This window comes from Pithys albifrons, chromosome 19 (assembly GCF_047495875.1).
Source record: "Pithys albifrons albifrons isolate INPA30051 chromosome 19, PitAlb_v1, whole genome shotgun sequence".
NCBI lineage: Eukaryota > Metazoa > Chordata > Aves > Passeriformes > Thamnophilidae > Pithys > Pithys albifrons.
Genome location: NC_092476.1, coordinates 3,946,958 through 3,962,792, shown reverse-complemented (window position 1 = coordinate 3,962,792; position 15,835 = coordinate 3,946,958). Strand labels below are relative to the sequence as shown.

General features: G+C 59.7%; 1 protein-coding gene across 13 annotated transcripts in view; it reads right to left on the bottom strand.

Moving 5' to 3' along the window:
- The window catches only part of RBFOX3 (RNA binding fox-1 homolog 3), a 145,593-nt gene that overhangs the window by 6,792 nt on the left and 122,966 nt on the right, over positions 1 to 15,835 (bottom strand). For 8 of the 13 annotated variants that reach the window (XM_071573547.1, XM_071573550.1, XM_071573548.1 and 5 more), the window contains exons 4-7: positions 13,582 to 13,918; positions 1,195 to 1,446; positions 544 to 681; positions 103 to 156 (exon numbers count right to left, since the gene is read on the bottom strand). In XM_071573547.1, coding sequence (XP_071429648.1) covers positions 103 to 156; positions 544 to 681; positions 1,195 to 1,446; positions 13,582 to 13,683 — 546 coding nt within the window. In that variant the 5' untranslated portion in view covers positions 13,684 to 13,918. The remainder of the gene's footprint in view (positions 1 to 102; positions 157 to 543; positions 682 to 1,194; positions 1,447 to 13,581; positions 13,919 to 15,835) is intronic. The other 5 variants (XM_071573558.1, XM_071573559.1, XM_071573552.1 and 2 more) reach the window with 4 other exon arrangements.

Here is a 15,835-nt window from a genome sequence, read left to right as displayed (position 1 = left end):
GGAGAGGAGAGGAGAGCAGGTCATAGCGCTGCCAGGCAACCCAGCTCCACTAACCCCCTTCCCAGGACTTGCCAGACAGTGCCAGCTGTGGGCAGCACCCACCTTGGAGCCCCGCTCATTGAAAATGATCTCAACATCCAGGATCTTCCCAAATTGCTGCAAGCCAAGAGAGCAGAAGGGTGAGTGTCTGTAGAGCCCCTGGCCCCACAGCCAGTGCTGCTGGCATGGATGTGCCAGGAATGGTCTGGGGGCTGCCTTGGGGGCCAGACCTGGGGACCCTCAGAGCCATGCAGCAGAGAGCCCTTATCCCTCCCATGGCTCCCACTCTGCCAGGGCTTTGGGAGCATAACACAAAATCTCATTAGTCAGCACTGCTCTGAGTCCTAATGAGGGCTGGGAAGGGGACAGTGGGGGTGAGGACTCTGTGTCACTCCCCGTTCCACACAGAGGATGGGCCCTTAGAAGAGGACAATGTCAGTGTCCCGATGGTGCCACAGGGAGCAGGGAGCAGATGATATGGTGGATGGATGGGGCTGGACTCACCCCAAACATTTGCCGCAGGTCGGGGTCTCGGAATCGGAAGGGGATGTTGGAGACGTGTAACCTCTTAGGCTGCTGCTTGTCTGTGTTGTCTGAGGAATGTAGCTGCTGGCTGTCTGTCTGTGCCGCCTCGTCTGTCTGCTGTCAGAGGTGCCGCCACCATCAGCCCCTGGCCATGCCAGGCTTGTGTCCCCAGTGGGGCTCTGGTCCCAGGAAATATCCCCTGCCATATGCTTGGCCCTGCCTATCCCCAGGGACACCCTGGACCCTGCGGTCCCCAAGCTCCAGGCAGTACCCCATGGGTGTCCCTCCATCCTGGTGAGCTGAGGGGGATGATGGTGGGGCTGTGGGGGTGCCTGGGGCCAAATACAGGCACTGCATGTGGGGTTGTGTAGAACAACTTGGAAATGCCGAGCTCAGCATTTTCACAGCGCTGTGTTCCAGCCCTCTAATTGCCATGATCTGGTGCACAAGAGCCAAGCAGGTGGATTACAAGTGATTAGAAATGACAAGGGGGCTTCAAGGGGTCGCGATGGTGGGGGCACCCAGCCCAGTGGCCTGTCGGACTGTGGCCAGGCAGCACCATTGCCCAGCACCCTCCCAGATGGTCTGCAATGCCCTCAGCCCACCCATACCCCTGACCCACTGCCTTACCGGTACCGTCTGCGTCCCTGCTATGGACTGTGTGCTGGCGTCGGTGCCCGGCTGCTCGGCGTGGCTCTGTGCTGGTGTGTAGAGGGTCATGGCGTGCTCTGGTACTGTGCTCTGCCCCGGGTAGTCCTGCGTGGGGTGCGGGTGTGGCGGTGCGTACTCTGCGGGGATCCCATTCTGGGGGGGCGGGGGGTACTGGGCCGGGGGGTAGGGCTGAGCCATCGTGTCCGGTGGAGCCGTGGCGTCCTGGTTACCCTGCCGAGAGAGCGGCACCGACCCCTTACCCGCTGGCACACCTGGGTGCCTGGTCTGCCACCTCCCCCAGAATGGGGTCCTGGTCCTTGCAGCCAGACCAGGACCCCACAACCCCCAGCACCACAGTCTCCCCAAACCCTGGTCTGCCTCCATGCTGCACAGGCTCTGGGGTTGTGCTTCTCGCAGCTGAGCCTGATCCACTCCCTCTCCAAGGCCTTCTCTAACTGGTGCACTGGGGTTTGGGTAGGAGGATGGACACTCCCTCGTGGGGTTTAACTCCTGAAGTTGGCACATCTCTGTCCTCAGGGAGGGAGACCCAGGAAGACCCCGTTTTGAAACCCAGCATGGGGTAAAGCAGAGCTTGGCTGTCAGCATTGCTCCGGAGGGGTGCAGAGCATGGGCACCTGCTGGCAGTGACCCCCTGTCCCAGTGCCAGTGGTGGCAGCAAAGGGGAGCAGGGCTGGGCACACAGGGAGGGGAGGCAGGGAGTGATGCTGATGGCCCCCTGGTAAACACCATACAGGGATCAATTAACTGCTAAATATTTGATTAGGCCGTTTCCTCCAACGCAGCTGGCCTGCCTGCCCGGGTCAAATGGAGTGAGCTGCACCCATGTTAAGGGCCAAGGACTGTTGGGGTTTGTGTGAGGGTTGTTAGCCTGCACCTCTCCTGCACACTCACCCATTCACCCACTGTCCATCTTCACAGTCCAGTGTGCACCCGTGGGCTCTCTCCCCTCACACACACATGTGTCGCACACAGTGCCCACCATGGCATGTAGACCCCACAGCAGCCCCGAGACCATGCAGGGCAGCGTCTGCAGCCCCCCAGATACTTTACAGTGTGCCGCAGCAGCCTCTCACCCATGAAATCCATCTGTGGCTCAGCCTGAGGAGACAAGCTCCTTAATTGTGTGTGTCACCAATTTATGTTGCTGGGGGATGGCAGAGGGTTGCAGAAGGGGACGGCTGGCAGCTGCCACCCCCAGCCCGCAGGGCTGTCGCGCCTGTGAGGGTGGCAGCAGACCCGCGCCGGGTACACACGGAAACCCAGTGGGAATAGCCCTGCTGCAGATCTGCAAGTCATTGGCAGCACCGGCAGCGCCTGCCCGTGCTGACTCAGCTGCTCGGGGACTCTCAGCCTGATGCACCTGCCAGCGTGGGCCGGGGCTGATGCGCTGAAGGAGCTGAGCCCATTGCTGGCGGTGCCCCAGTACAGGCAGCCAGAAACTGCCCTTGCCCTCATTGCTCCTGCCCACATCGTAGGTGTTAATCCCACCTGGCAGGCTGGAGGGTTCCATCTTGCACTCAACAGGGGCTCAGCACCCAACCCCACTCCAGGGAGTGGGCAGACACCAACAGTCACAGCGGAAACACCTCCAGTGCCCATCCTTCCCTGCTGCATTTGCAGCACCTGCATGCATGAAGCAAGGAGCAACCCACATCCCTCCTGCCTGCTGCCCACTGGGCACTTATCCTTGCTGTCACAAGGGCCAGGATCAGCCATCGCCATGCAGGGACTGGGATGCCAGGGGGCAGGGGGACACAGATGGGTGCCAGGGCAGGGATTGTCCCAACCTGCCCAGATGTTGGGCCCTGCTGGCTCCACGTCAGCCTGTCCCGACAGCCATGTTAGTATCAGTTATTAATTAGGGCTGTCGCAGTGCCTGTCAGCCGGGGTATTATTTCATTCAGGGACCATTAGGTTCCCCTGGTTGCATCTCTCAGCACTGGGACTGCAGGTGCTGCAGAGATGCAAATCCATGGCTCCCAGCACCTCCCACCTGCCCCCAATGTCCAGCAAACCCCACAGGGGACAGAGCTGCTCAGTCGGTGGAGGGGGCTGGGGGCAAGTGTTCCACAGGGAGGGCGATGCTGATGGGTTTGGTTGTGTGATGCTTGCTGACATCACAGAGAAACAGCCACTGTTCAGCTCTGTGCCCCATGCTGCCCACACTAATGGAAGACCCCTGGGTAGCCCTGGGCAGTGAGGGTCCTTCTGCTCCTCCCAGGCAGTTACTGGGGCCCTTTTTCAGGGTCTGTCCCTGCACTGAGCACCCAGGGGTCCTGGGGGACCCATTTCTGCAGCCCAGAAGAGGCAGCCCGGGTGCTCCCAGCTTGGTGTGCCTGGCCATGTGGAATACCCTGTGGCGCAGTGCTGGCCCATGGGTGCTAGGGACAGGGGCTTCCCTTGCTCCTGCAGTGCCCGTTCTTCCTGGGGCGTGGGAATGCTCCTGCACGGTGCTTTTGGCACTTGAAATAAAAGATCATTAGTAGCCCTTGGCCTCATTTAAAACTAGGCAGATCAGTGCAGTGTCCAAACCTGGAGAAAAGCTGGTGGCATTTAACACGGCACAGGGAACACAAGTACCCCAACACCTCCAACTGCCCACCTTCTTGGGCAGGTACTGTGGCACAGCCCTGCACTGAAACACCACGGCCCCAGGGATGGCAGTGAAGAGGCTGGGATGGGGATCCAAGTTCCCGTCTGGTTTCCCCTATGCAGTGTCCCCTGCCCAGTGTGCCCTGCCCTGCCCATGGCTCAGTCTCGCACCACCAGACCTGCGGAGGGGCCACTGCAGCAGGCAGGGGGTAGATATCATCTTTAGCTGATTAAATGTCCCTCATTAACGAGTTTCTTTAATTAATGAAGTTTTTTTGTTTGCTCCACTTGCTTTTTCCTCCCGCACTCTGCCTCCTCAGCACAATCCAGGCCATTTCCTTTCAAGTCATTTAGTGTGTGGGGCCGGTTCCTGCCGACGCCGCATTTTGGTGATTGTGCCTGTCAGCTCGAGGCTGACGACGCCATTTCCCACATTTGTTCCTTTTTAAGAAAATAATGCACCAGAAGACCCCAGACCCAGAGGATGGGTCAGAGCAACCAGCCAAGTGCAGAGCCCTGCACTAACAATGGCCATGAGCATTCTGAGATGGGCCACCAAACCTTGCCCATGACAGGCATCCTGCCAGCACAGTGTGATGGTGCCATGTGTGAGTGCCCAGGGTGATTGGTCACTCACCAGCATCCATTCCCTCCTGCCGCCGCAGCTGTGCCTGCCACAGACATATTTAATTTCCTCTAAAGCCTCATGGCCATCCTGCTGCTTTGGCCTGGCCCCACTCCCTTCTCTAGCCCACGCAACTCCCACTAGCCAGCTCTGCCTGCAGCTGGGCCCTTCCTGCACCCCGCAGTGCTGATGGTGCAGAGGCAGCATGGCAAAGCATTGCCCAGTCACAGCATGACACTGCCCAGTCATGGCATGGCACTGACTGGTCATTGCATGACACTGCCTGGTCATGGCATGACACTGATCAGTCATGGCTGACCCTGCTTGGTCATGGCACCACCTGGTCATGTGCAGCTGGGCTTGAAGCCAATATGTCACCACAGTCCCGTCACCACACACCTCCCCAGCGTGACAGTGGTCCCCACTGCTGATGGCTGTCCCACACCTCCTGCGGGGAACCAGACACCTGCTGCCAGGGGGAAAAAGGTGCCAAGGTCCTACCCCCACCACAACATCTGCAGAGCACCCTGGGGTGTTCCTGCAAGCTGCATAGCCTTAGGGCAGGCAGGGAGCGAAGGCAGAAAGCACACTGCTGTGACTTGGATCGGCTCCTGCCCACTCACTGATGCCACATCACAAGGCAGCCTGAGGTCACTGCTGGTGCAGGGAAGGGTGTTGAGCAATTCCCAAGGTCCCCTGTGGGCCTATGCCCACCAGCAGGACATGGAGCAAGCAGCAGCCAGGGAGGTCGATGGGACCATCTGCCCTTGTTCTCACTGCTCCAGAGCAGGGCAATGTAGCACTGCCACGCTGTGCTGGACGGCCGAAATGGACTCAGCAAATGGCCTGCTGGAGGCAGGAGGGCCTGGCATGACCCCAGGTGACCCCCATGCACCCTGGGCCCACGCAGTCATCACCGTGCCCAGCATGGCTCATCTGCGTGACAGCCACAACGTGCCCGTTTCGACCCGGCGGCTCGTTCATGATAATGACTGTCAACATGGAACAGAGGCCGTGAAGGGGAAGAAAATTACTCCCTGAAAAGGAATTGACTGATCCCCGTCATTTCTCATGGAACCACTGACCTGTGAATATTTCATTACCCCAAATGCTGCACTATCCATACAAAGCAGCACCCGGTCCCCACGCAGGCACCAGCCACGGAGCTTCCAGCTGTGAGGGAGTGAGGTTGGGGTGCTCACCATGGGGACAGCCCTGGCCCCCGATGGATGAGCCCTGCCCACCACGTGGACAGCAGGAGGTGGCGGCAGGTCACTTCTCCCCAGAGTGGGGCCAGACGCCACAGAAAGCTGGGTGGGGCGACAGGGAAGGACCCACGGGAAAGAGCAGTGAAAAACTGAGGAGCTGCAGGGACCAGAGGCAGCAGCCACCGCACTGGATGTCTTCATCACCGAGGCGCAGGGAAGGGTGAGAAGCTGGTAATGGCATCTTCCAGCGATGCTCCGGTGGGAAGGGAGTGCTGTAGAGAGCAGCAGGGCTGGTGGGGCCAGGTGGGACCCGAGGGGCAGCAGTGAGAGGAGAAGGAGGAGTGGGGAGTGGGGGAGAGCAGGGAAGCCCACTGACATAGGAAACACTATTTTTCTGGGCGGCCACACACTGCCCCAGCACCTTCCATCCCCCGTTCCCTGCTCCTGTCCCTGGTCCACCTGAGCACCCCCCAACAGAGTCAGGGCTGGACAGTGCTGCCCCTCTGTCCACAGGAGCCTGGGGAGGAAGGATACAGCGGTGGCAGCCACGTTGACATCCAGGAGCGGGGACAAAATGAGACGCTGACCCAGACACACACCTGGGCATGTGTCCCTGTCACCTCCGGTGCGGGGCAGGCGGGCCACAGTCTGGCCCCAGCCCCTGGCTCTGCCAGCTGGAAACTTCGGAACTGAGGCTGCATGAAATATTCATGAAGTAAATGGTGCAATTTCATCTGCATTCAGCCAACTTCATGTATATTTCAGAGTATTATGAAATGATAATGTTGTGTAACCGAGGCGAGACGGGGGTGCCTGGGGGGTCTCCGGCCACCCTGTCCCCGCGTGGCCGACGGCTCCCGGCGTGCAGGTACCTGTGCCTCTGCACCGGGAGCAGCGACGGCTGCGTCACCGCCGGAGACATGGCAGCATCAGGCACAGCGGTGGAGGAATGGAGCTCTGGGACACGCGGCTCTCTGCTCCCTCCTGACCGGGGCCCAGCATCGCCGATAGCGCCAGGGCTCACCCGTGGCAGCTCCTGGCATTGCCATCCGTGCCAGGGCTCACCTGCAGTAGCTCTTGGCATCACCGGCAGTGCAGGTGGTGTGACCGGAATGGCTCTTCCTCCAGGCACACTGGAGCAAGTCAGATCTGGTGTATGCAGTGTTGGCCATGATTCCCAGCACTGTTTATTCTCCAGTGGCCACCAAAATGTTGGGACAAGTGCCACATGAGGCACAAGCTCAGCTGCAGAGCCCAGGGATGGGCTGGAGAGGACCTGAGTCCTTGGCAGCATCCACCTGAGCTACCTGCTCCTCCTGAGCCCTACAGGCACCAGTGTTGGATGCAGGTGCCCACGCACCACACAGCTCAGCACACCAGGGTAACCTGTCTGTTGCTCCAGCAGTCCTGGGGTCAGCTGCTGTGACACCCTGCTGGCAAGGGCTGGGCGCTCTAAAACCCCTGTGTGGAGCTGCCAGAGCCTGAATGGCCATGTCCAGTGGCCTCACACCTTCCTGCAAGCCCCACGCCAGCTCTGCTGCTGTCCCACACCCTGGCCCTGGGCTTGAAGGCTCAAAGAGCCCAGCTGGACTCTGGCCCTGATTCTGCAGAGCCACTCACCTCAGAACTTACCCACAGGGTGGTCCACCCAGGCCCCTACCCCTGCCACACCACCGCTGCTGTGCTGGGGCTCTGGCACAGCCACATGTGTCACTCAACTTGCATGGCCAGTGTGGGCACTTAGGGCATCATGGACCCATGTGTTTGCCCGGACAGTGCTCACACGCAGCCCTCTCTAATAGGCAGCCAGGAGCATAATTTTCCCTCTAATTACATATTCAGCACTTCTGAGAAAATGAGATTTTGGTAATTCAATTGGACTGAGAAGCAGCGCTATAATAAAATGAAATTTGTAACAATCGCGCAGTTAAATTAGTTAAATGGAGAGGAAGGAGCTGTGGAAAATTGACCCCTCGATCTCCTAAAGACTAATCAGACATTTGAACCGGGTTGTGCTAACAAAGCCCCCAGGGTGTGCGGCACAGAGTGAGGGGAAACCAGAGATGCTGTTGAGGGAAGAGCTGGAAAACAGCTGGGACCTTGCAGTGCTGCAGAGGGGACGCCCCTGCTCCAGTCCTGGGGTGGGCCAGAATAGGTTTGGTGGGGAGGGTGCTGGGTACAATACTGGTGCCAAACCCTCTGTGGCACTGGCCACCACCAGGGCTGAGCCAACTGGGTCGTGGCAATGGCGGATGCTGTGGAGGCCACTGTCCCCCCTGGCTCCCGGACACATGCTGCATCCTTGCTGAGTGCACAGGGGGTGGTGAGTGGTCCCTCACTGCCAGCAGGGACCACAGGGGCATGGCCACCTGTGCCCTGCAGTGGGACCAGTGCTGAGTGGGAACAGGTACCGCAGGACACCTGGACAGGGACAGCACACCACACTGGGAGCATCGGGAGAGGAGCATCCCACAGGCTGGAGGGGCTCTGCGGCAGGTACAATGTAATTAGCTTCAATATTTATCTTGTTGTTCCTCTTCTCTGTTTTTTCTTATGAAAGAAAAGGAGAAAAAGACGAGTTTCTCATTTGCAAGTTAATTAGTCTAATTACCTCTAATTAAGAGCTCCCCACACAATGCAGATCACAAATAAGCTGCCACTGTCGCCTTCTCCCAGCTCTTCTCTCCCCAGTTTTGATTTTTCAGAGGAGCTGTTTGAAGGCTGTGGCCGGACCTGTGGCAGGGAAATGCTGAGTGGGTGCAGCCAGGGATGGGGGGACAGATGTGGGATCCCACAGTCTGGGGCTGCTCCCCTCCGTGGCCAGTGCCTTCAGGCATGCACAGGGATGGTCCTTCTGCAGCTCCCCTTGGGGACCCCAGCACAGAGTCAGGGCTCAGCTCACCTGGGGAACTCCAACCTGGAGCCAGGGCTCAGCTCATCCTTGGCACTCCGACCCTGCACCAGAGCAGGACCCACATGTCCTGCCCCTAATTCCCTCCCTGGGGAGCTTCAGCACATGTAAGGGTCTTCGTCCACACACTCCGACTGGCCCTGCTGTCCAAGAATGAAAGGGTACAGCTGGTACCTGTGTGTCCTGCCAGGCAGCTGGAGTGGGGATGCAGCTGGAGTGGGGATACAGCCAACACGGCCCTGGCTCATGGCTCAGACCTTGAGGTTTGAGCTCTGTTTCCACCAGCACAGTGTGTCCCCAGACAGGACCCAGTCAGCCTGGGTGAAAAGACAGGGAGAGGAATATGCTGAAAACACAGCCCTCATCAGGCTCTGCAGGCACTTACCCTGATAGCTCCCCAACTGCCAGCTTCCCTGGCAGCACCGTTCTGCACCAGAGCTGGCTGGATGCTCAGGAAGCCACCAGGGCGGCAAAGTGAGAACCAGGGTGTGGGTCACTGGCTGGGCACAGCAGCACTTGTATGGGATTTGGGAACTGCATCTGCCCCTTGGCAATGCCCGCAGCACCAGAGGATGCCTGTCCAGTGGCAGCCACCACAAACCCTGTCACCGGCTGCAGTGAGGGGGGACACCTGCTCCTCACTGGCCGCAGGAACACTGCAGGAGGTGGCACAGGTTAAAGCCCTGCCAGGGTTGCCCAGGGGCAGCAGAGGGATGAACCCTGTGGCAGACCACAGTTCCCAGCCTGCAGCTCCCAGCCTGCTCAACGGCCCAAGTGTATCACTGGGCCAGTAGCCATGGCAAGGCCAGGACTGCAGAGCTCCCAGCCACATGCTGCCAGGCTCACACTGGCACTGGGAAGAACCAGCTCCTTCTTTGGACATTTGGTTCCCTTCTGTGCCCAGGTGTCCTTCCCAGCCTTCCCAGCAGTGGTACTTCTCCACGGCTCCCCACAACCTCCCAGCCTCACACCTGCCTGTCAAAACCAGCTGCACCAAAGGGACTAACACCCTTCCTAGAGGGGGTGTGGGGCTCCTTGGTGCCCCCAGCTACTCCCTGGAAGTCCATTATTCCACAGGCACAGGGCCCTTATACACAGGAGTCCCTGTCCCCATGGGGAGAGCAGTTGAGGAGTCAAGTGACCCTGAATTTCATGGAGATGCCTGGGATGTCTGGCCGCAGTGCACACCTTCCCACCCAGCCCTGGCTGCAGACCCTGGAGCCATCCTGGCCCAGGTGCAGGAAAATCAGGTTTCAAAAGCATTTTCCTATCTGGACGCTGGTCCCCAAGCACAGGCAGCTGTGGGGCTGGGGGTTGGAGCTGGCAGGGCAGCTGAGCTTGCTCTCCTAATTAGCCTTTTTTTGTTAACCACCCCTCCCAACTGCCTGTGATGCTTTAAAGAATGACAGATACTAAATCTAATTTAATCTACTCATTCACCCATCACTACAGCACTAAAATAGGAATATACCTATAAAAAGATCATTGCCAGGCAGTGTGGGCCAAAATCACAGCTATTGTGGGAAAAGCAGCTTTGCAAAGCTAAAATTAATTTCAGTGTTTTCAATATACATATATATATATATGTATAAAAAAGCAGAAAACATTTCTGGTGGCTATAAGGCATCGAGCAGGGCAGCTGCCACAGCATGGCCAGAGCTGCAAACACCATGCCAGGTCTCGTATCTGTGTGATGCACAATCAGGGGAGAAACCCGGTTTGAAACGAACCTGGTGCTGCAACACACGACAACACTGCTTGGAATAGACCTGCTCCCTAAAAATATAACATGCTAAACTTGGCAGCAACCCTTTTGGAAAGGAATTTTCCAAGCAGGACTTGCAGAGGCTGTTTCCCAGCAGGCCAGAAACCGCTCAGCCAAGTTTCCTGTGCCACAGTGTGACCACGGGCACCAGGGGTGTTCCCAGCAAGCAGCAGCTCAGGGGCAGCATTGCAGGCAGGTTCAGTACACCTGCACATCAACCTGTGCTGGGGCCAGACCCACACATGCATCACTGCCTGCGCTGGAGCAGCGCCAGGGCTGTGCTGGGGTCGAACACTGATGTTGAGCCTCGGAGCCTGGGTCTATTCTGGGTCAGCACTGAGCCCCATCTGCAGCCATCATCTGCTCACTCAGGACAGCAGGGATGCATTTTAAGCAGTGATGGACTCCTCTGTTAACAAAATGAAGCCACCAAAGTGTCCCTCTGCACCCAGGTCCTTGCTGAGCAAGAGCCACTGTCCTTGCCAAGGCCCACCCAAGGATGCAGCATTCCCACCGGCACAGGCTGCTCCGCTGTGGGCACACACCCACGCTCCTGCAGCCCCCTGCCCTTTGGGTGCCCAGGGGCCCCACCTTTGGAGCATGTCAGTGCCGAGGGGAATTCCTGCACAAGTGTGGCTGCAGCACTCAGAATGCTGTGGACTGGCTTCTGTGCCTGGGCCAGGGCAGCTATGTGGGGGGAGCAGAGCAGAGCAAGCCACGAGGCACCTACAAGCACCTGCATGAACCACTGGCACTGCTGCGCCTTCCCTGGTGCTGGGAGAACTGAAGTTTTGCTGAGAACTTAATTTCTTGGTCATTCCTTCAAGTCCCTGCACTGTGGAAAACACCAGGACCAGGAGCTATGAAACCCAAGTGGCATCCTCGGGGTAAAATGCAGCCCATGCCACAAGCTCCCAGTAGGGAAAGCATGTGCCCAAAGGGATGAGGGCAGTTAGTGCATGCAGACCTGGTCCTTCCCAGCCACTGAACCCGTGGCCAGCCCAGAAGACTTGTTTACCAGCCAGTGGCTCAGTCACGATCATGGTATGTGCCCACCCCAGGCATCCCACAACAAATCCCCACATCTGGACAGGGAACTGTAACCCAGGGGGTCAAACCCAAGTTCCCCCACAGACCTCACAGCACAATCAACTCCTGGAGAGTCAGTTTAACCCCTTCATGTGTCCCTGCTATACAGAGGTGAGCTGTGCCAGCTGGCCAGGGCCAGCTCTGCAGTGGGCACATCCCCACAAACAGAGCAGCGGCGCTCCCAGTGTGCTCCTCCAGTGTGGGTGGCACAGGTGGGCACGTCCAAAGTCCAGAGCAAGTTCAGGACTAAAGCAGGTGCCAGGCAGGCTCATTGTTCACCAGGGCAGGATGAGAGGCCTGACAGCAGTGCATGCCCTGTGCCCCTGCTCCGGGTGATGGCTGCCAGTGACATTCCTCTGCCTGATGCCTTGCTGGGAAACACCCATCCCCAAGTGCCAGATGCAGAACCTCAGCAGGGGACAAACCCCAGGAAGAGGATGGAGATTTTCGCCTCCATCATGCTCACCAGCCGGGTGAAAATCCAACTCCAAATCTTGTAATAAAACCCTCCTCCTGGCTCACAAGTCCACTGCTGCTGCCAAGGAGCAGAAGGCTTCTGGGAGATCAGGGAGGAAGAGATGAAGAATGCAACGGTCAAATCAAACCAGGAAGGGTGATGGGGGACCCAATAGACACCAGGTACAGAGCCACACATTCGGGAAAGCTGCTGCTTCCCAGGGATCCCCCGCTTCGCTTTGCCCAGCCCTGTGGGCACCAAGAGCCCTCATCTGCCTACCACACTGCTGTCCCTGTCACTATGAGCTGGAGAGAGCATGGCCAATCCATGCTGGAGTGGAGAGTGGCACAGCTGAGCCCCCTGTGTGCCCAGGGACAAGGGGATCCTGGATGGAGAGGGACATAACCCCTGCTGCAACAGAGGCTCCAGGCCCCATGCTCCTGCCAGTCCCAAGCATCCATGTGCTACCTTCAGAGGGACAGAAACTACCCTCCATGACGGGTGGGGGCTCAGGCACAGTTTCTGCTCAGTGTCAGAGGCGCAGCAGCCGCAGGGACCTCGACACAGCCCAGGGAAGCCCAGACTGAGATCCAGCACAGACCTGGTTCTCCCTGGGCTTTGCCCACAGGAAGGTGTAATAAATCACACATCTGCCTCGGCAGCCCCTGCCGCAAACCCGGCGCGCCCCATGCCCGCACCCGCGTACCCAGCACCAGCTTCGCCAGCCTCACCGCCTGTGCACCAGAGACAGCAACTACGGGCCTCACCAGCCCCACTACCAACAGCCACAATCCCACTCGGACACGGGCCATAGACATCCCAAGGGACAAAACACTCCACAGCCCTTCATGTTGGGACAGCGGGTTGGCACCAGTGCCTGTCCTCGCCGCCGGGTAAGCTGTGCTGGCCATGCTGAGCACGGGGAGGCCATGAATTTTTAAACTCCTGAAAGCACAAATGGAGTGGTTTGCCTGGCTTCCTGGCTGGGAGATGGCATTTCCGACACAGCAAAGAGGCATTTGAAGAAGACGCTGCTTCTCCCAAACGGCGCTTCCCCCAGGATGACAAGCCCGGAAACGCAGGGCGCTGAATCCAGTGCAGGAATCAGGGCAGCTGTGTGGGACAGCAAAATTCTGGCCAGGGTGAAGGACCAAACTGATGGCCCTGGTACCCTCTGTCTGGGCAACCCAAACTTGGGGCTTACCCGGCACCGTGTCCCCCCTGGTCCCTCTGCAGCACCTTCCTGTGACAGCAAGACAAACCTGGCCTGGCTGCAGACACGCACGATGTGACAGTACACACACACACGTGTGCACACATGTGTGGATGCACAAGCTCATCACCTTCCCTTCTCCCCGGAGGCTGCGCAGGCCATGCAGGAGCCGCGTTCCTTTATCCGAGCATCCATCATCGCCAAGCGGCAGCAGTGCCGAGGCGGGGAAGCGCTGGACTTGCGCCGGCGGCTCTGCCTGCTGCACTGCCCGCGCCTCAGCCGAGCTCAACCCCGGGCGCGCTCCCTCCACCTCAACCAGGAAACTGGGGACACCCCCGAAAGCTGCAGTCAAGGACCCGGTGCCGCGGGGCCGGAGGGGGAGGCGGAGAGGAAGCTGTCAAGCTCCGACCCTTCGCCGAGAGGGAACCGGCCAGAAACACGTGTGAATTGGAAAGCAAGAAAATCCCCTGGAGAGGGTTGCTTACCTGTTGGAGGTAGAGGAAGGCTGGAGGACAGGGGAGAGAGTGAGGAAGCATGCCTGAGTTGGAGACAAGGAGGCAGCCCGAGTTAGCCATGGAGCACAGCATGTGTCGACAGGTAGCCGTGGAGCTGCTCGCGGGTCCGTCCTCTTCCGCACACTGCTATCCACCGCTATCCTTGTCTTCCCGGCTGGCCCCTCGGGCTCTCCCCTCCTCGCCGTCCCTCCCGACCCCTTGGCGCTAGTTAGAAGGGTTCATCTGTGGCAGGCCGGCTGCGCCGCCGCCGGAGCAGCGTTCGGCTCTTCACTTCGGGGCCATTAGACACTGGCACTGCGCGCACAGTCTGCAAAGGGTGTGCGTGAGCCAGAGCAGAGCGGGAGAGAAAGGAAGGGGAGGAGGAAGGAGAGAGGGCTTGGGAGTGAAATAAAAGGGGTGGGAGTTGGAGGAGGAGGGGGAGTCCCCTGTGCATTCAGACATCAAACAGAGCTCTGTATAAAATGAAGAGAATCCGTAATGACATGAGAACAGCTGATCCCGCACTTAACCCCTCCGCCGCCGTCTCTCGCAGATGTGGCTTCCCCGCCGCCCCGGCCACACGCTGGGGGAGCAGCCGGGCAGGATGGGGCGGGGGAGCAGAGCTGCCTCCCTTCCCAGTGCTGGCTCCCAGGGGAAGAAAGCTCTTACCGGGAGTTTGAGCGGTACGACACGGGCGCCACAGGCAGCTGTGCCGGGCGAGCAGCACGTCCACCCGCGCAGCCTCCGCGATGGCGGGGCCGGCGCGGGACTCCCCCATGCACGCCCCGCACCGCCCCGCACCGCCGGACACGTGCACACGCCGTGCAGGGTGGCGGTGCCGGCGAGGGCACGGGAGCCATGCAGAGCCCCAGCTCCGCCTCCCCGGGAGCCACTGACCCGCTGCCGCCCGCAGCCCCGCACGGCCCCGCAGCCGCTGCCGCACCGCCACGGGCTGCCCTGCCCCGGGAGCCGCGGCCTCGCCACTGCCTGCATGCCCCGGGCACGGCTGCTGCGCCCTGCCACGCTCTGTGATGCCCTGCCAGCCTGTCAGGCCCCCAGACGCGGGGGGCTGCGGGGACCCTGCACCCTGGGGTGACACGGGGGGACCTTCCTGCCAGTGTCAGTGTCCCTGCGCCCCCCAGCGCGGTGCGGACTTTCTGCCCCAGGAACCACCCGCCTGCACGGCAGCTCGGGGTCAGCCCCAGCATTGCTCCAAAGGCGTTCTGGCGTTCCTGAGGAGCCTGCGGTGCTGCCAGCAGCCCTGACGCATCCACACCACACACACCGCTGTCACAGCTGCCATGGCAATAGCCTACGTGCCGGTGCCCGCGAGGGACAGCCGGCATGGGCACACATGTGCCCACTTGGGTCCCCGTCCCACCTCGCGGCTCCGCCCGTCACAGCCCCACAGCAGCCTGGGCTCCCTTCGGTGCCACGGAGCACAGTGTTGGCACAGGGGTCCCTCCCCAGTGCCCCACACCCCGGCACTGCACCATGCCGTGTCCTGGAGCCACGGCCAAGGGCCCCGGGATGATGTTCTGCTGGGGTATGTGGGAAACAAAACCTGGGCTCGACTCAGTTTCCATCTTGGCCAAATATGATGCACAAAGGCAGGGCTGTGCCAGCAGCTGCTGATGTTCTGTCTCCGCCGGAGCCTCCAGCACACGACCAGCCCTCTTCGGAGCTGGGATTTTCCACAGTATCCCCAGGCAGAGCGACATGCTGCAGTGTCCTGGTACACTCACAGCAGTTCCCATTTCTACTGCAGACACTCAGAGCAGCGGCACATGGCATGGCCGGCCCGGAGTCACAGGAAAAACTTGCTGGAAACAGCTCTGGAAGAGCCATCCTCAGGAAGCAGAGTCTGGTGCCAAGGGAGTGCCAGCCCCTCCTGTGGGGTTCTGCAACTGTAGGAATCATGCTCCACATGGACCATGAGGTGCCAAATTGGGAAGGGGAATGCCAGGTCAGGGGGAGAGTTTGTCAACATCATCATCTCCCAGAACCGAACGCCAAAAGGGTGCAGCAGTGACACCCGCTGCCAACAGCATCCCTGCAAGGAGCATGGGTGTCCCACCATGACCACTTGCCATCCAGCTCCATGGCAGAGGCAGTGGCCCCTCTGGCACACCACAGTGCTCAGACCCCATGCTCCCTGCAGGGCAGTTCTCTAAGGCACAAGTGTGTCCTCCCACAGTCCCTCAGGCAGCTGAGGAGAGAGGGGCCTCCCAGGCACCTGCAGGCA